This window comes from Schistocerca piceifrons, chromosome 11, assembly GCF_021461385.2.
Source record: "Schistocerca piceifrons isolate TAMUIC-IGC-003096 chromosome 11, iqSchPice1.1, whole genome shotgun sequence".
In the NCBI taxonomy this organism is placed as follows: domain Eukaryota; kingdom Metazoa; phylum Arthropoda; class Insecta; order Orthoptera; family Acrididae; genus Schistocerca; species Schistocerca piceifrons.
The window spans coordinates 161,570,218-161,585,905 of record NC_060148.1 but is presented as its reverse complement, the minus strand read 5'-3'; the positions used below and the strand labels follow the sequence as shown (position 1 = coordinate 161,585,905).

Here is a 15,688-nt window from a genome sequence, read left to right as displayed (position 1 = left end):
ATGGTAAGAAGATCGCAGCACTGCATTGATACCAATGGTCATCACTTCGAACACCTTCTGTAAATGGATGTTCAAGCCACCTTTTTGACCTTCATTGACCTTCAAAGACATTAGTGTTAAACATCGTCGGATTCATCTCCATAGCTGCTATCAGAACATAAGTATCAGACTGTAGCATCCCATTTAAAAAGCAAAGTTGACCTTTATATCTCTGAAGCAACAATCAACCAATTTCATACTGTGGCCCCTGTTGTACCATGCAACTTTTGTCCCACAAACCTCTCAACTCCTATCATACTTTAAGAGTTACTCTTGGTGGCAATAGTTAGTGACTCACCCTGTATACTCCACACCATCAGAAAAAAATGTTAAATTTGTTTTTGTCACTCCATAAATCCTTAAATCCGTCTTTGGCATTCCAAGTTCAGGGTTTCCTTGGAAAGTCTATCCTGTCCCTAGTTTTTGAATTTATGAGCTGGTTTATTTCATTTATCATGTAAATCGCCTGTTACTAAGTGACTTTTTATGGTAGACGTGTGTGGGCTCAGTCAATTATGTTGCTTCAGATCATCCCTGATTTGTTGAGGTGTTTCTCTTGGAGCTACAGCTGATTGCCTACAAATCATTCTGTCCTTAGCACAAACCATTTCAGATGAGAATAGCTCGAGGTTGTACCAAGACCTTATCATCTGAAGTACGTAGAAATACGCCATTATCAGCCAACGTGCTACTTAGACTATATTACACTTCCAAATACGGCATGTTCTTTCGCTGCACTCATTGTATTACATATTCTTTTCATTTATTTTTCTTTGATATGTGCATATTATAAATTATATTCTCATCAACTAGGTAGTAACAAATTATATGGAACCACTTTAAGAGCAGTTCTAGACACTTCAGTCTGGAACCTCACGACTCCTACAGTCGCAGGTTCAAATCCTGCCTTGGGCATGGATGTGTGTGATGTCCTTAGGTTGGTTAGGTTTAAGTAGTTCTAGGGGACTGATGACCTCAGATGTTAAGTTCCATAGTGCTCAGAGCCATTTGAACCATTTTAACAATTGTTAAGCATTGCATTCGCTGTAACCTAAGAGAAAATTTTATATATTATTTTCTTCATATTATTTTTTAAAAAAGCATAGCAGCTGTATACCAATAAGATTGTGACAATGAGAAGTCTTTGCTGTTAGATTCAGAAGCGTCTGACCCACCTTAAATTTCTAGGTGGTGGGTTACTCTGTACTGTTAATGAAATAAAATAAATCAATAAATCAATGTCTTTCATCCTCGCTCTTCATCAAGGATGGTCGGACGTAGCTTATTGGTTACTGTTACTTGCTGTTCATGCCACTGACTTTGCACACTTGTTAGCTGTTGCAATATGCCATACTCTGTAGCAGTGCTAGACTGTTACCTCCCAGTCTTGAAGACATGCCAAACAGTTTGTTTCACATCAAGCAAGTGTTCCATTTTGTAATACTTCTAGTTCTCTACAAATAAACAATCACTGATTAAATACCTGAGTTATTGTGGTTAATGAATAACATACCATCAAGGCAAGTTACATACTTTTGAGCTAAAAGAATATATACTTAGATTGTTGTATGATTTTGCTCATTTACTAGATATGTAACAACAGCAGCATGAAGTGCTTGATGGAGTGACACATAAATGCATTGCTCTTCTGTGACTGCATGCAAGCAGTACTGACAGCATAACAACGCAACTGAAAAATACTTCTGAGCACTGCTGTAGCCTAACAAAACACTCCAAATACTGTTATCTGCATATTTGCAGAGACTTTTTGACCTCCTTGCTGTAGTTCATTTGCAGTACATACAGCACCACTATGCTGTACTGCGAAGGTATTACAAATGAGAAACAAATTTTTTTGTTCTGCTCAGTTACAGGCCAGCTAAGGTTTAACATTTCTTTATGCTACTCCTTCATCTGTACACATATTTCTCTCCACTCACCTGATGTCTAGTTTCTATCTTGTCTTTTTGGAACTATTTTGCTGTGGAGAATTTATCAACTCAATTCTGTTTCTGTATTTGGTTCGGTTTTCAATTTCTTGCATATTTATACAAGTGTCTTGTAGGTCTTTGTGCACTTCTGTAAGCCAATGAGTTTTTTCAGTATGCTAAGACTCATTACCCTTCTTTGCCAAATTCTGGCCCCAGATATTTTCCTACATATTTATGTATACTTGTCTATTGTTTCTGAATTTAAATGTTTGTACTGGTGTTCTGTTTCCTAATATCTTTCCTTTTTTCATAATTTTCACTATTATTTGTTAAATCTGAAATCAGTGTTTATGATACAGATGTGTATTCTGGCCAAATGACTGCCTTCCGAGTCAGAGGTTCTGCAATTTTGGAGAAGTAATATTTACTATGAACATCTTCTGTTTACTGTAATGCAAAGTCCATCTTTCATAGTCTTCCTCTTGTGGCTCCATTTTCTCCACCATTTGGCCATATGACTTATCATAGATCCTTAAATTTGTCTTCCCCTGATACTCTCATACTCAGTATTTGAGTGGGATTTTGCAGTATTGCTGTTCCCCCATTACTGCTTCTTATCAGAGGAGATAAGTAGTCATGCTTTTCCTACTATTTTTCTTTCTCTCTGTTTTGTACCTTCTCTACGCTATCGTTGTTGTTGTTGTGGTCTTCAGTCCTGAGACTGGTTTGATGCAGCTCTCCATGCTACTCTATCCTGTGCAAGCTTTTTCATCTCCCAGTACCTACTGCAACCTACATCCTTCTGAATCTGCTTAGTGTATTCATCTCTTGGTCTCCCTCTACGATTTTTACCCTCCACGCTGCCCTCCAATACTAAATTGGTGATCCCTTGATGCCTCAGAACATGTCCTACCAACCGATCCCTTCTTCTGGTCAAGTTGTGCCACAAACTTCTCTTCTCCCCAATCCTATTCAATACTTCCTCATTAGTTATGTGATCTACCCATCTAATCTTCAGCATTCTTCTGTAGCACCACATTTCGAAAGCTTCTATTCTCTTCTTGTCCAAACTATTTATCGTCCATGTTTCACTTCCATACATGGCTACACTCCATACGAATACTTTCAGAAATGACTTCCTGACACTTAAATCAATACTGGATGTTAACAAATTTCTCTTCTTCAGAAACGCTTTCCTTGCCATTGCCAGCCTACATTTTATATCCTCTCTACTTCGACCATCATCAGTTATTTTGCTCCCCAAATAGCAAAACTCCTTTACTACTTTAAGTGCCTCATTTCCTAATCTAATTCCCTCAGCATCACCCGACTTAATTAGACTACATTCCATTATCCTTGTTTTGCTTTTGTTGATGTTCATCTTATATCCTCCTTTCAAGACACTGTCCATTCCATTCAACTGCTCTTCCAAGTCCTTTGCTGTCTCTGACAGAATTACAATGTCATCGGCGAACCTCAAAGTTTTTATTTCTCCTCCATGAATTTTAATACCTACTCCGAATTTTTCTTTTGTTTCCTTTACTGCTTGCTCAATATACAGATTGAACAACATCGGGGAGAGGCTACAACCCTGTCTTACTCCCTTCCCAACCACTGCTTCCCTTTCATGTCCCTCGACTCTTATAACTGCCATCTGGTTTCTGTACAAATTGTAAATAGCCTTTCGCTCCCTGTATTTTACCCCTGCCACCTTTAGAATTTGAAAGAGAGTATTCCAGTCAACATTGTCAAAAGCTTTCTCTAAGTCTACAAATGCTAGAAACGTAGGTTTGCCTTTCCTTAATCTTTCTTCTAAGATAAGTCGTAAGGTCAGTATTGCTTCACGTGTTCCAGAGTTTCTACGGAATCCAAACTGATCTTCCCCGAGGTTGGCTTCTACTAGTTTTTCCATTCGTCTGTAAAGAATTCGTGTTAGTATTTTGCAGCTGTGACTTATTAAGCTGATAGTTCGGTAATTTTCACATCTGTCAACACCTGCTTTCTTTGGGATTGGAATTATTATATTCTTCTTGAAGTCTGAGGGTATTTCGCCTGTTTCATACATCTTGCTCACCAGATGGTAGAGTTTTGTCAGGACTGGCTCTCCCACGGCCGTCAGTAGTTCCAATGGAATATTGTCTACTCCGGGGGCCTTGTTTCGACTCAGGTCTTTCAGTGCTCTGTCAAACTCTTCACGCAGTATCATATCTCCCATTTCATCTTCATCTACATCCTCTTCCATTTCCATAATATTGTCCTCAAGTACATTGCCCTTGTATAGACCCTCTATATACTCCTTCCACCTTTCTGCTTTCCCTTCTTTGCTTAGAACTGGGTTTCCATCTGAACTCTTGATATTCATACAAGTCGTTCTCTTATCTCCAAAGGTCTCTTTAATTTTCCTGTAGGCGGTGTCTATCTTACCCCTAGTGAGATAGGCCTCTACATCCTTACATTTGTCCTCTAGCCATCCCTGCTTAGCCATTTTGCACTTCCTGTCGATCTCATTTTTGAGACGTTTGTATTCCTTTTTGCCTGTTTCACTTACTGCATTTTTATATTTTCTCCTTTCATCAATTAAATTCAATATTTCTTCTGTTACCCAAGGATTTCTACTAGCCCTCGTCTTTTTACCTACTTGATCCTCTGCTGCCTTCACTACTTCATCCCTCAAAGCTACCCATTCTTCTTCTACTGTATTTATTTCCCCCATTCCTGTCAATTGCTCCCTTATGCTCTCCCTGAATCTCTGTACAACCTCTGGTTCTTTTAGTTTATCCAGGTCCCATCTCCTTAAATTCCCACCTTTTTGCAGTTTCTTCAGTTTTAATCTACAGGTCATAACCAATAGATTGTGGTCAGTGTCCACATCTGCCCCTGGAAATGTCTTACAATTTAAAACCTGGTTCCTAAATCTCTGTCTTACCGTTATATAATCTATCTGATACCTTTTAGTATCTCCAGGGTTCTTCCATGTATACAACCTTCTTTCATGATTCTTAAACCAAGTGTTAGTTATGATTATGTTGTGCTCTGTGCAAAATTCTACCAGGCGGCTTCCTCTTTCATTTCTGTCCCCCAATCCATATTCACCTACTATGTTTCCTTCTCTCCCTTTTCCTACACTCGAATTCCAGTCACCCATGACTATTAAATTTTCGTCTCCCTTCACAATCTGAATAATTTCTTTTATTTCATCATACATTTCTTCAATTTCTTCGTCATCTGCAGAGCTAGTTGGCATATAAACTTGTACTACTGTAGTAGGTGTGGGCTTCGTATCTATCTTGGCCACAATAATGCGTTCACTATGCTGTTTGTAGTAGCTTACCCGCATTCCTATTTTCCTATTCATTATTAAACCTACTCCTGCATTACCCCTATTTGATTTTGTGTTTATAACCCTGTAGTCACCTGACCAGAAGGCTTGTTCCTCCTGCCACCGAACTTCACTAATTCCCACTATATCTAACTTCAACCTATCCATTTCCCTTTTTAAATTTTCTAACCTACCTGCCCGATTAAGGGATCTGACATTCCACGCTCCGATCCGTAGAACGCCAGTTTTCTTTCTCCTGATAACGACATCCTCTTGAGTAGTCCCCGCCCGGAGATCCGAATGGGGGACTATTTTACCTCCGGAATATTTTACCCAAGAGGACGCCATCATCATGTAATCATACAGTAAAGCTGCATGCCCTCGGGAAAAATTACGGCTGTAGTTTCCCCTTGCTTTCAGCCGTTCGCAGTACCAGCACAGCAAGGCTGTTTTGGTTATTGTTACAAGGCCAGATCAGTCAATCATCCAGACTGTTGCCCTTGCAACTTCTGAAAAGGCTGCTGCCCCTCTTCAGGAACCACACGTTTGTCTGGCCTCTCAACAGATACCCCTCTCAGTATTGCTAAATTATCTACAAAAGTATAACAGAAAATTTTGACATCCATTTTCTAACCAAGTAGTATTCAACTTGTGGTATTATGTTCTGACAAGTGCTCCATCTGTTCACTGTTCATTTTTCTATTATGGTCTGAAAGAAGAATGGAGTTAGTCCATTGCCTTGGCTAAAGTCTATTCTTATATCAAATGAGGCTGAAGTTCTTTTAAAAGGACTCATGTTGTATTCTGCATGTCAGATTTTTTAAGTATTTTGAATAAAAGCAGTCGTGCTTTATAGTCATAAACCTTCTAAAATTTTACAAATGTATTCCAATAGTATTTTGCCACTTTAGTCCTTCATCAATCTGCCCATCACAGGACCTTCCTGTCCTAAGCCATCCCTGATATATCTTGTATTTTAGAATTTCTGCTGTAGTTTTCTCCTTGAACTTTTCATGTAATTTCTTTGAATCTTCTGTGAACATGATTATTAGTTATTCTAGGCCAGGAACCACTTTTATTAATCAGTGGTAATGGTCAATTTCAACAGGTATCTATGTCTGACTATGAAATTTATCAAGTTCTTGGAATTGTGCTTTGTTATTGGCACATAAGCTATGTGATATTATCAAATCATATTAGTGTTGATTGCATATCTTTTTATTGATTTAGTGATATATATATATATTGTGTGTGTGTGTGTGTGTGTGTGTGTGTGTGTGTGTGTGTGTGTGTGTGTGTGTGTGTGGTGGGGGGGGGGGATGCTTATCTGCCAACAATTTAGCTAACTGTCTTTTTCTTACCATTTGTCCTTTTTTCTTACATCCACAGTCAGGCAGACATTTATAAATGAAAACATTTTCTCCCTGGACTGTTATGGTATATATTTATTCAAAATTAATTTGGCGGCTGTACGATTCTCAAGTGGTAAGTCAGTGTATGTCTGAAACCTTTATAATTCCTTTTGAGGTAGTATTTTCCTTGTGTTAACCGTGTTTGCAAATTCCATAGTCATTACAAGACTGGAGTCTTCATAACCTGTATGTCCAGACAATGTTAGTACTTAATGTACTAATTTCTGTCAGTCATATCATACTGCACATCTTTAGGTCCACTCCCCAATGACTAGGCATCATGACATGTAATAACTTCGACATAGTTCATAGTAAGCTGTCACCTGAGAATGGCATAAGTCAAAATTCCAGTTGTGAATACATTTAATTAATAGCAGTTTAGGCAGAAAGTGTTGTCTTCTCCATTCTGTACCAATCTGAGGATAAAAATTTAATAAAAACTTACGTTTTCCTCTGGAACTTCAACAGATGCTTCTCAACATAGTTCTCAGGACTGTTTTGCTTTCTGCATTGTTCTTGTTAACATGATTTATTGTGCATCAATTATTGTGTACCTCTCATCTAAATATTGGATTACTGCAGGGAGTGAGTCTTTCTGGAGGTAATGGAAAAATTTGGTACTGATTGCAACATAGATTTGACGTTTATGAATGCAGAGCCTAGTTCTGGGATAGTTTCGCAAATTTCTTCCCTGTGTTCTATGTAAAAATCTACAGTTCTCTGAATGTGGTATTTCTTCATCTGTGAATGTGCTGTTTTGTAATACCAATTTTGTTATACATTTATAGTGTCTGAAAGTATTTTGAGTTTGCCAATATTTATTAATGTTTGTATATTTAATGGTCCAGGTCTGTATGTAGTTCTGGGTGTGAACTTAAGGTTGGGTTTAGAAGTCGCTCCTCACCTCTGCAAGTTCATCTGGGCTGCCCAGAGCACAAAGGCCCAAATGTGTCATTTATGATAATCAATTCTTCTGTCAGTGAATGGCAGTTTTCATAATAAAAAAACGTGAATGAAAATTTTACACAAGACGGAAGTGCATGACAGGTTAAAAATGTGAAGTGTCTGGTAGGAAGTATGGCTACAACCAAATTACTAGCTTGTGTAGTTATTTACAGTACTGAAGACAAATTGAGAAAATGGAAAGTGAATTCTGACTAATATTCTGTTTCATTAACTGCAACAGTTTATCATGTCCTCTTTAATGATATTTTCAAGCTTCACTTACAGCATTTGGTGGACTAATCACATGTTGGTAGGTGTTAATATAAATCTATTTATTTACTGTCCCGTCAGTTGTAAATCACTGACCATTTCTTGAAATGTTTCAGGTGGAAGCCTCAACAAGATATGCATCTGATAGTGCAAGGTAAGTTTTCATAATTCACTGCAGAACTTTTTGAGAAATATTAATTTTTATTTATTGTGAGAGTACTTCAGAAATAAAATACACTACTTTAATTATTTAGAATTACCAATAAGCACCAACATTACAAGGCAGTATGGTCAGTAATGCTGTTCTGTGCAACAACCATTATGTGACTGTTCCTAAATAAATAGAGCACATGTCTAATATCTGTACAGGAAGACAAATGTTCAGGTTGTATATCAGCAGCTGTATTGTGCTTAATCTAGAACATCACTTGAAAATCACTGACATTCAAGAAATTCATCTTGATAGCCACAAGCTAATGTCATACTGCAGTAGAACAAGAAAGGGTGAGTGGCTATAAATCAAAAAATCGGAGCTGATTCCCAGCCTTTCAGATGAATGAATATAGTGTTGGACAACTCTTTCAATGCTGTGCCACAGTGGTGCTCAGGAAACACACAAGCTTGTAGTGGTGACAGTTTACGGGCCATGATCAAGAAGAATTGTGAGTAGCTGGTGCCAGTTTCAGTAAGGTTGTGAAGACTTAACTGGTAAATCCTCATTCTCTTTGTTCCTCCATCATCCTGGTGTGTTCCTGAAGGCTGGCTCTTTCATTAGACACATTACAGGTGACAAGGTAATGCATAATTCCTAGCTCTGGGTCAACAATAGGGTTCACACATACCCTCTGATACAGGCCAGGCCCAGAGAGGGGTGACTGTTTCTTTCCCAAATGCCAGTTGGTCCCTCTGTCAGGAGTTCGGGAGGTGTGAACAGTCATTTACAGTGTGTGAATCCCCCTCTGAGGGGGCACCCAATTGGAAGGAGCATGCCATTGCAGATGTTGGCAATCATGGGGATTTTTTGCAGTGGCTCAATCACCGTCTTAGGGTGTGTCTACTAAACATAAACAGAATGAGGCTAAAGATTTCAAGGCCATACCAGCTGTACATCAGTTCCTCATGGTATCACGTACCGGAGGTGGTCAGTCCTTTGCTATGGTTCATGCTTGCATTATTCTAAAAGGTGTTGTTGTAGTTGCAGGCCCTGTGAAATTCTTTTGTCATTTATGTAATACAACTTTGCTTCTGAAGACGTATTGTGATTTTCGGGCCCTACAATTGCTTACAGAATCACTCCTCCAGAGTTATCCTGTTTGTGTTGAGGACCATCGTTCACTGAATTCTTCACATGGTGTTCTTTTCATTCTGATGCTAGATGGCCTCACCGAGGGAGAAATCCACACTTCCCTCTAATCATAGCATCACTGTGCCCCATTGAGTAATGAAAAAGATGGATGCAAACTTAAAGCCCACATGCACTCTTTTTCTACCATTTGCTCAAGTAGTGTTTGCCTCAAAGATTAAGGCAGGCTATGAAGTCATCATGGTCCAACCATACATTACAAACAAAATGAGTTCAACATTATAATAAAACACATATCCTGTCAAAACATGGCCAAATGTGTTACTCTTGGCAGAGATGCTCATTAGGGCAGCTGTTTGCCTCCTCTCTGCTGTATCAGTTGTAATCCCATGAATGTCCCATGTGTCTTAATGAGTGAGCCATCCAGGAGATCTGAGTGAAGGACATCAAACTCCACCTTGTCACTCACAGTTGCTTGCTAGTCAAGATCCTTGCATTTTACCATCTGGCATTTACAGTATCATTTATGCTATGCCATGAATAATGGAGAATATGCCCACCCAGACATGCAACTTCAAGTTCAGTATTGCAGTAGTGAAATCACTCAGGTCACAGTAGCATCTCCTTCTCCTCCTGCAGCTGCACAACAAGCCATCAAATCCTTGCCCCTGATGACGAAATCGCCTGCTACAGAACTATCAGGCTGGAAGGACAAAAGCAGTACTCCCGCAAATACTTTCTACAGCTAAAAACATAGTCTTCATCTGCCATCTAGAAAGTTCTATGAAATCAAACAAAAATGAACGGTTTTCTCCTTCCCTGACTTAGAGATCCCCTTCAGTGCTGTTGGCACATATACCCTCACCGAGCTGACCTCCATTTTGCTGGTGCCCACTGCCTACTGATTTTCTGCCATAGAATTCAAAGGCTGACCCAAGGAGAATGACAAAATGTTTGTAGATCTCATGAACAGGATTCTCCAGCCTCTGCCCCTGTAGCAGTGAATTTTTGAAGGCTGGTACTCAGCAACCGCAAGGTGACTAACCTTCATTTGTTCCCTCCTCCCCAATCCCCATTATGACTCTTCTCCAATGGAACATTTGTGGTACTAGATCCAACAAGGAGGAATTACAGCTGCTCTTGGAATTGCAGTGTTCGCTTGTTTTCTGCTTCCAAGAAAAAAATTGTCCTCACAACCCCTTTGACCTCTCATATTTCGTTCTGGGACTCTGTGACCTTTCCCCCGAGGACTGCATTCCACCTCATGGAGCCATGCTGGTCATCCATCTCACTGAACACTCGTTGGGTAGCTGTTGCAGTCTGCTTTTTCCTCCTTCATTTCACCTTTTCTCTTTGTAACATCTACAGCCCTCTGTTATTTGCTGTTACCAAGTCAGACTTACTCCAGCTCATTGGTCAGCTCCTTCACTCCTTTTTGCTACTTGGTGACTTCAGTTCCCACCATCCGCTTTGAGGCTCCCGGAGAACCTGTCCAAGATGTTACCTCTTAGCTGACCTTCTGAATCATCCCTCTTAGCACTGGAGCACCCATGTTTCTTTCAGATTCCATTCGCATTTATTACCATTTCGTCCTCTCGTTCTGCACTGTCCAGCTCACCTGTAATCTTGAATGGCCCACTCCCTCTGACACATACTCAAGTGATCACTTTCTGTGTGCTATCCATTTTCCGACTTCTACCCCACCTGAGTGCAAACCCAGTTGGCAGGTTTCTGAGGCCGACTGGAGGCTTTACTCCTCCCTCACGACCTTCACATAGCTGTGATGACCAAGTAAGGAATCTTCTGAACGTTATCCTTCCATTGCAGACTGTTCCATACCATGCACTTCAAGTTTACTGTAGCATGTCCTGGTCCCTGGTGGACTGAGGTGTGCAGGAATGTGATTCGCTTGTGGAGATGTGCTCTCCACATTTTGAACCATCATCCATATACATCTGTTTATATGGTTTGGCTTTGTCGGACACATTTATCTGAGTATCATTGTCTTTGCTATCCCCATTAACCATAGTATGGATTCTCCCACCAGCCATCTCACCTCCCTTTTTGTCAAGGATTTTACGATCTGTTGCAGTTCTACATCAACTTATCTCCTTCAGCAGCGTCTTCAGTGTCGTTCCTATCGTTTTTTCTCATGAAGCTTGTGCAGTGGCTTTCACTTTCCACTGCCAAAACCTTTTGTATGAATATTTCTCGGTGAAATGAGTTTCTTACACCATCCTACATCTTGTGCCTTTTGTTCTTCCACTCGCTGAAACTAGAAAATTCCTGGGGCTCATGTCTGATACGAAACTTCCTTGGTCCTCCCATGTATTCTTACTTGGCTCTACATAGTACCTAGTTCCTCAGTGTCTTGCATCTCCTAAGTGGTACTTCCAGGTGAGTTGATGAGACTACCCTGCTCCGTTTTCTTTATCCCATGTCCATTCATAACTAGACTGTTGGTGTTTAGTTTATTCCTCTGCACCTCTGTCCATCATATGGTGTCTTAACACACTCCACTACCACGGAATACGTTTCGCCACTGGTGGCTTTTTCACTAGCCCAATTGAGTGTCTGTGCAGAAGGTGCTGAACTACTAGTCATACTGGCATGATGTCCTCCTCAGTGGATAGGCATGTTGTATCTCTCTCACGTGTGGCCACTCATCCTATTCCCTCATATTTGAAGAGTCCCTTGCCTGCCAGTATGGGACATGCCATTCTTCTGTTACATCCCAGAGTTCACTTTTGGCTTTTGCTTTGGCAGCCTAACTTCACGGTACCTGCCACATTCGTGATGGTTGTGAACCCTTCACCTCCTTGGCTTCGTGTAGCAGCCCATGTTCATTGTGGACTTCATTTTCTTCACTTTTATAAGCAGGACCCACTGTAGGAAAAAATGGATAAATAGTATGGACTAACCTGTCATCAAGGTACAAAATTCGTTGCAATATTATGCTCTATGCGAATTGTACTTACTGACAGTATGGCCACCAGTTGATAACTCAAAAATTTTATCAGTATTATACACCATCACTTGACCCTTTGAGAAATGTAGTAGCCATCCTATTGAATATTTGTGACTGAAGTCCGCAATGTGTTTCGTTTTTATCTCTGATTTAAACATATTAACGTTTACATGTACCTCAAATCCCTCAGCAAAACGTTTCAAGTGTACATATGAATTGACAATGTGGCAAGAGCCAGGAGGTATTGCCACAACTTCCCCATTCCCTAGACGCAATTTATTATTAATTCAGTGACGTTAGCTATGCTTTTGTGTGTTTCCAGACCAGTTGATTCTGTACACCACTATTCCCTGCTCATCTATTGGAGGAAAGTAGTTTGCTTTCAATTTAGACCAATTAGCATTAGAGTGTACTTAATTACATTGCAGCCTCAAATGATGTGGAGACTTGCATACTGCTTGTTTTTATGCAATTTTCTGGAAAAATACCATGCAGAAATATCCTCAGAGGTATGAACTGAAGTTATGGTAGTGTCGAACATTGTAGAACAGCTGGTTCCTATTGGTAAAATGACAACACAATCTTTCATGTGGCCTTAAATCACAAAGCGCTACATACCCTGAACAACATCTAAATTGACAGTTCACGTTTCTTGGGTTTCCACACTGTCTCAGGCCATGTATCCTACATAAACATGCTGTAAAATATCGCGATTTTAAATTTTCTGACGAGTTTAAGTGGATCTATGTTTTTAATCCTTCTTTCCAGTACCACTGCTGTGGGCTGTTTCTTAAATGTACAACCAAAGTTATTTCCTGTATTGTAAATATAAGCCTTTACCCATAGCGATGGCCTCCATGGTCATATTATGCCTTTTAGCTGCTTGTAATTACTTTTCGCATTTTTGGATGTTCTGTACTGCTTGAAATATATCAGGTCTCCTAGCTAATGAAACCAGTGGCTGACAGCCCAGCAAATGGAGGTATCATAAACAGAATTGGTCCACCAGATCTCTTTGGTATTGGTAGCAACCTATGCCTTTTAACACATCGTTTTCTTCCTTCTTTCTGCCTCTAGGCTCGTTTTGCCGCTGTCACGAATTTTTTAAACATCACATAGGTTTTTCTTCTTGTTTAGTATGCAGTGAGCTGCATTCAGTATTTGCTTGAAGGTTAGTCCAGTACCCAATTTAAGTTCGAGCAAACATCGCCTTATCAACCACATATGCAGACATAGGTTGTCCTACATGAATATCCATCTCTTGACATACCTGCACAACCTCATCAATAAATATTTGGTCTGCAATATGGTGATCTTTGTTTGTAGTGTAGGCGATCATGTGCTCTTTGCGTACATTGTCCAAAGCATCAAAGCCCTTATCACCATAAGCTAGGTGCTATTTCAATTTTGTTCCAACTCCGCAGAAACTGTATCCAGAGATACAAACTTCTGATCGCAGATTCTTGAGAATGCCACCTCCAACTTTGTTGATACGTTTCCTAGCACTCATATCACACTACTGCATGGTTTGAGCTATGCTTTTCGTATTACATAGCAAAATGCAAGTGTTCACCCAGCTGTAGTGCTTTGATGAGAAACTAAGCCATTTCATCAATGCCCTGTTCCCTCAACATCTTATGACCTGCTGTATGAGGAACATATTGGGTTCGAAGCGTTCCCATAATTCGTTTGTAACATCAATAGGTTTGTTTTTAATTCTGTGGTGAATAATGTGATTATACTTGAAATTATTTGTGGCTGTATGTTCAGGCATTTGCACGTACGTTGAAGATTAAATTGCTTCTACATTCGGTTTCTAATTATCCAGTTCAACCATTTGGCAATAATAGTTTCCAAATGAGAGAATGTTGAATAGTGATTTATCCCACATCGTTCCAATTCTGCTTTGAAATGCCTATTGTAAAATTCACTTCCATCATATGCCTCAGGTCGGTTGGGCAGTCGATTTAGTCCTGTGTGCAACAATTATTCAGAATCCTCTGTGCCTGTGACCGTGTGTGCCTGTGACTGTGAGAATGTAGTTGAAACCATTATTTGATTGTAAGTAGTCCTGTGTATCTAAGAGATCAGCCTGCCATGCATAATCCATTCCTCGTATTATCAGGTATATTCTGCATGCAGGTCTGTAAAGCTCGTGAGCTACTCTCTTTGCAATTACTCGACGATGCTTATTTTTCTAAGCTCAGGTAAGATCAATAACATTTTGTTCATGTAATCTGCAATCTCTTGCCTAACTGAAGCTGTAAACAGTCGTAATCGAGCTATGATTTCATTTAGTTACCATAATTTATATACTTCAGAGGCAGATTGTTTAGTCTTTCTTGCTGAACTTCGACTTTTATCTACACTATGTGGAGCTGCTACTGCTGCTGTAGTTACAGTCCTGTATTTGTCGCTCTATGAGACATCCATTCATCCTTTCGGGGTTTTACATGCGTTCGTCATACTTAATATTGCACCACGTGTTTTTATAGTTACAGGGTATATTTTTAACATTCGCCATTTTCAAAATTATTAACTGTAACAGCCTAGGCAATCTTCCAGATTCCTTGTTAACAATTCTTACTGCCTTCGTGGTTAAACATATTGTGTGCTTACCTAAGAAATATGGTTTCGCCCTGATGACCCCATATGTTCTGTCTTAACTCAGAATGCCTCCTCCTCCTCCTATTTCTGATTCTATCCATAGTACATGACAGCTCTTTCAGCCTGTCAGTTACTGGCTTAAATATTACTGAGAGATAATGGTCTTGTTGCAGTTGACCTTACTTTCACCAAAGTAACTTCGGTCAAATTTCCAGTTTTTAACATTATACTTTCTCATCAACATGTTGGTGTAAACTAAGCCATTGCTGGCCGTTGTGGCCGAGCAGTTCTAGGTGTTTCAGTCTGGAACTGTGCGACCGCTACAGTCGCAGGTTCGAATCCTGCCTTCACCATGAATGTTTGTGATGTCCTTAGGTTGGTTGGGTGTAAGTAGTTCTATGTTTTAGGGGACTGATGACCTCAGATGTTGAGTCCCATAGGGCTCAGAACCATTTGAACCATTTTTGAATTACGCCATTTTTGAGACAGTTTACAACTTAGGTTTACTTTGAGACAATTGGTGGTGATGGGCATGAAGGGCCTTAGCTTTCACATCAATATTTCACACATACATTAGTTTTATACTGACTCCTTTAATTTTCTCGTTGACACACAGTTCATATTTCTGTATATGAACATTCAACACATCAAATTCATAACACCTCTCTTAACAAGACCTTCAGTTCCATTAATTTAGTGTTGATTGCCTCCATTTTTTTGTCAAATGCGCATGCTTTGCGTCCTCTTAATGAATGTGCAACACATCTGCAAATTTGTACATAGTGTACAATATACTGACACATGTGCATTGCCTTTTTGAAGAATCTAGTTAAAGTTCTGTTTCTATTGACTCTCATTCAATTTACTAGTTTTATCTGTAACCAGCAAGCTATG

At 39.7% G+C, this 15,688-nt stretch overlaps 1 protein-coding gene across 6 annotated transcripts in view; it reads left to right on the top strand.

The window, feature by feature from the left end:
- LOC124720058 (zinc finger protein 708-like) overlaps positions 1 to 15,688 on the top strand; it is a 367,802-nt gene that overhangs the window by 56,195 nt on the left and 295,919 nt on the right. For 4 of the 6 annotated variants that reach the window (XM_047245324.1, XM_047245322.1, XM_047245323.1 and 1 more), the window contains one exon: positions 8,033 to 8,070. The exons of the other annotated variants lie outside the window; for them this stretch is intronic. In XM_047245324.1, coding sequence (XP_047101280.1) covers positions 8,033 to 8,070 — 38 coding nt within the window. The remainder of the gene's footprint in view (positions 1 to 8,032; positions 8,071 to 15,688) is intronic. 6 annotated transcript variants of the gene reach the window in all.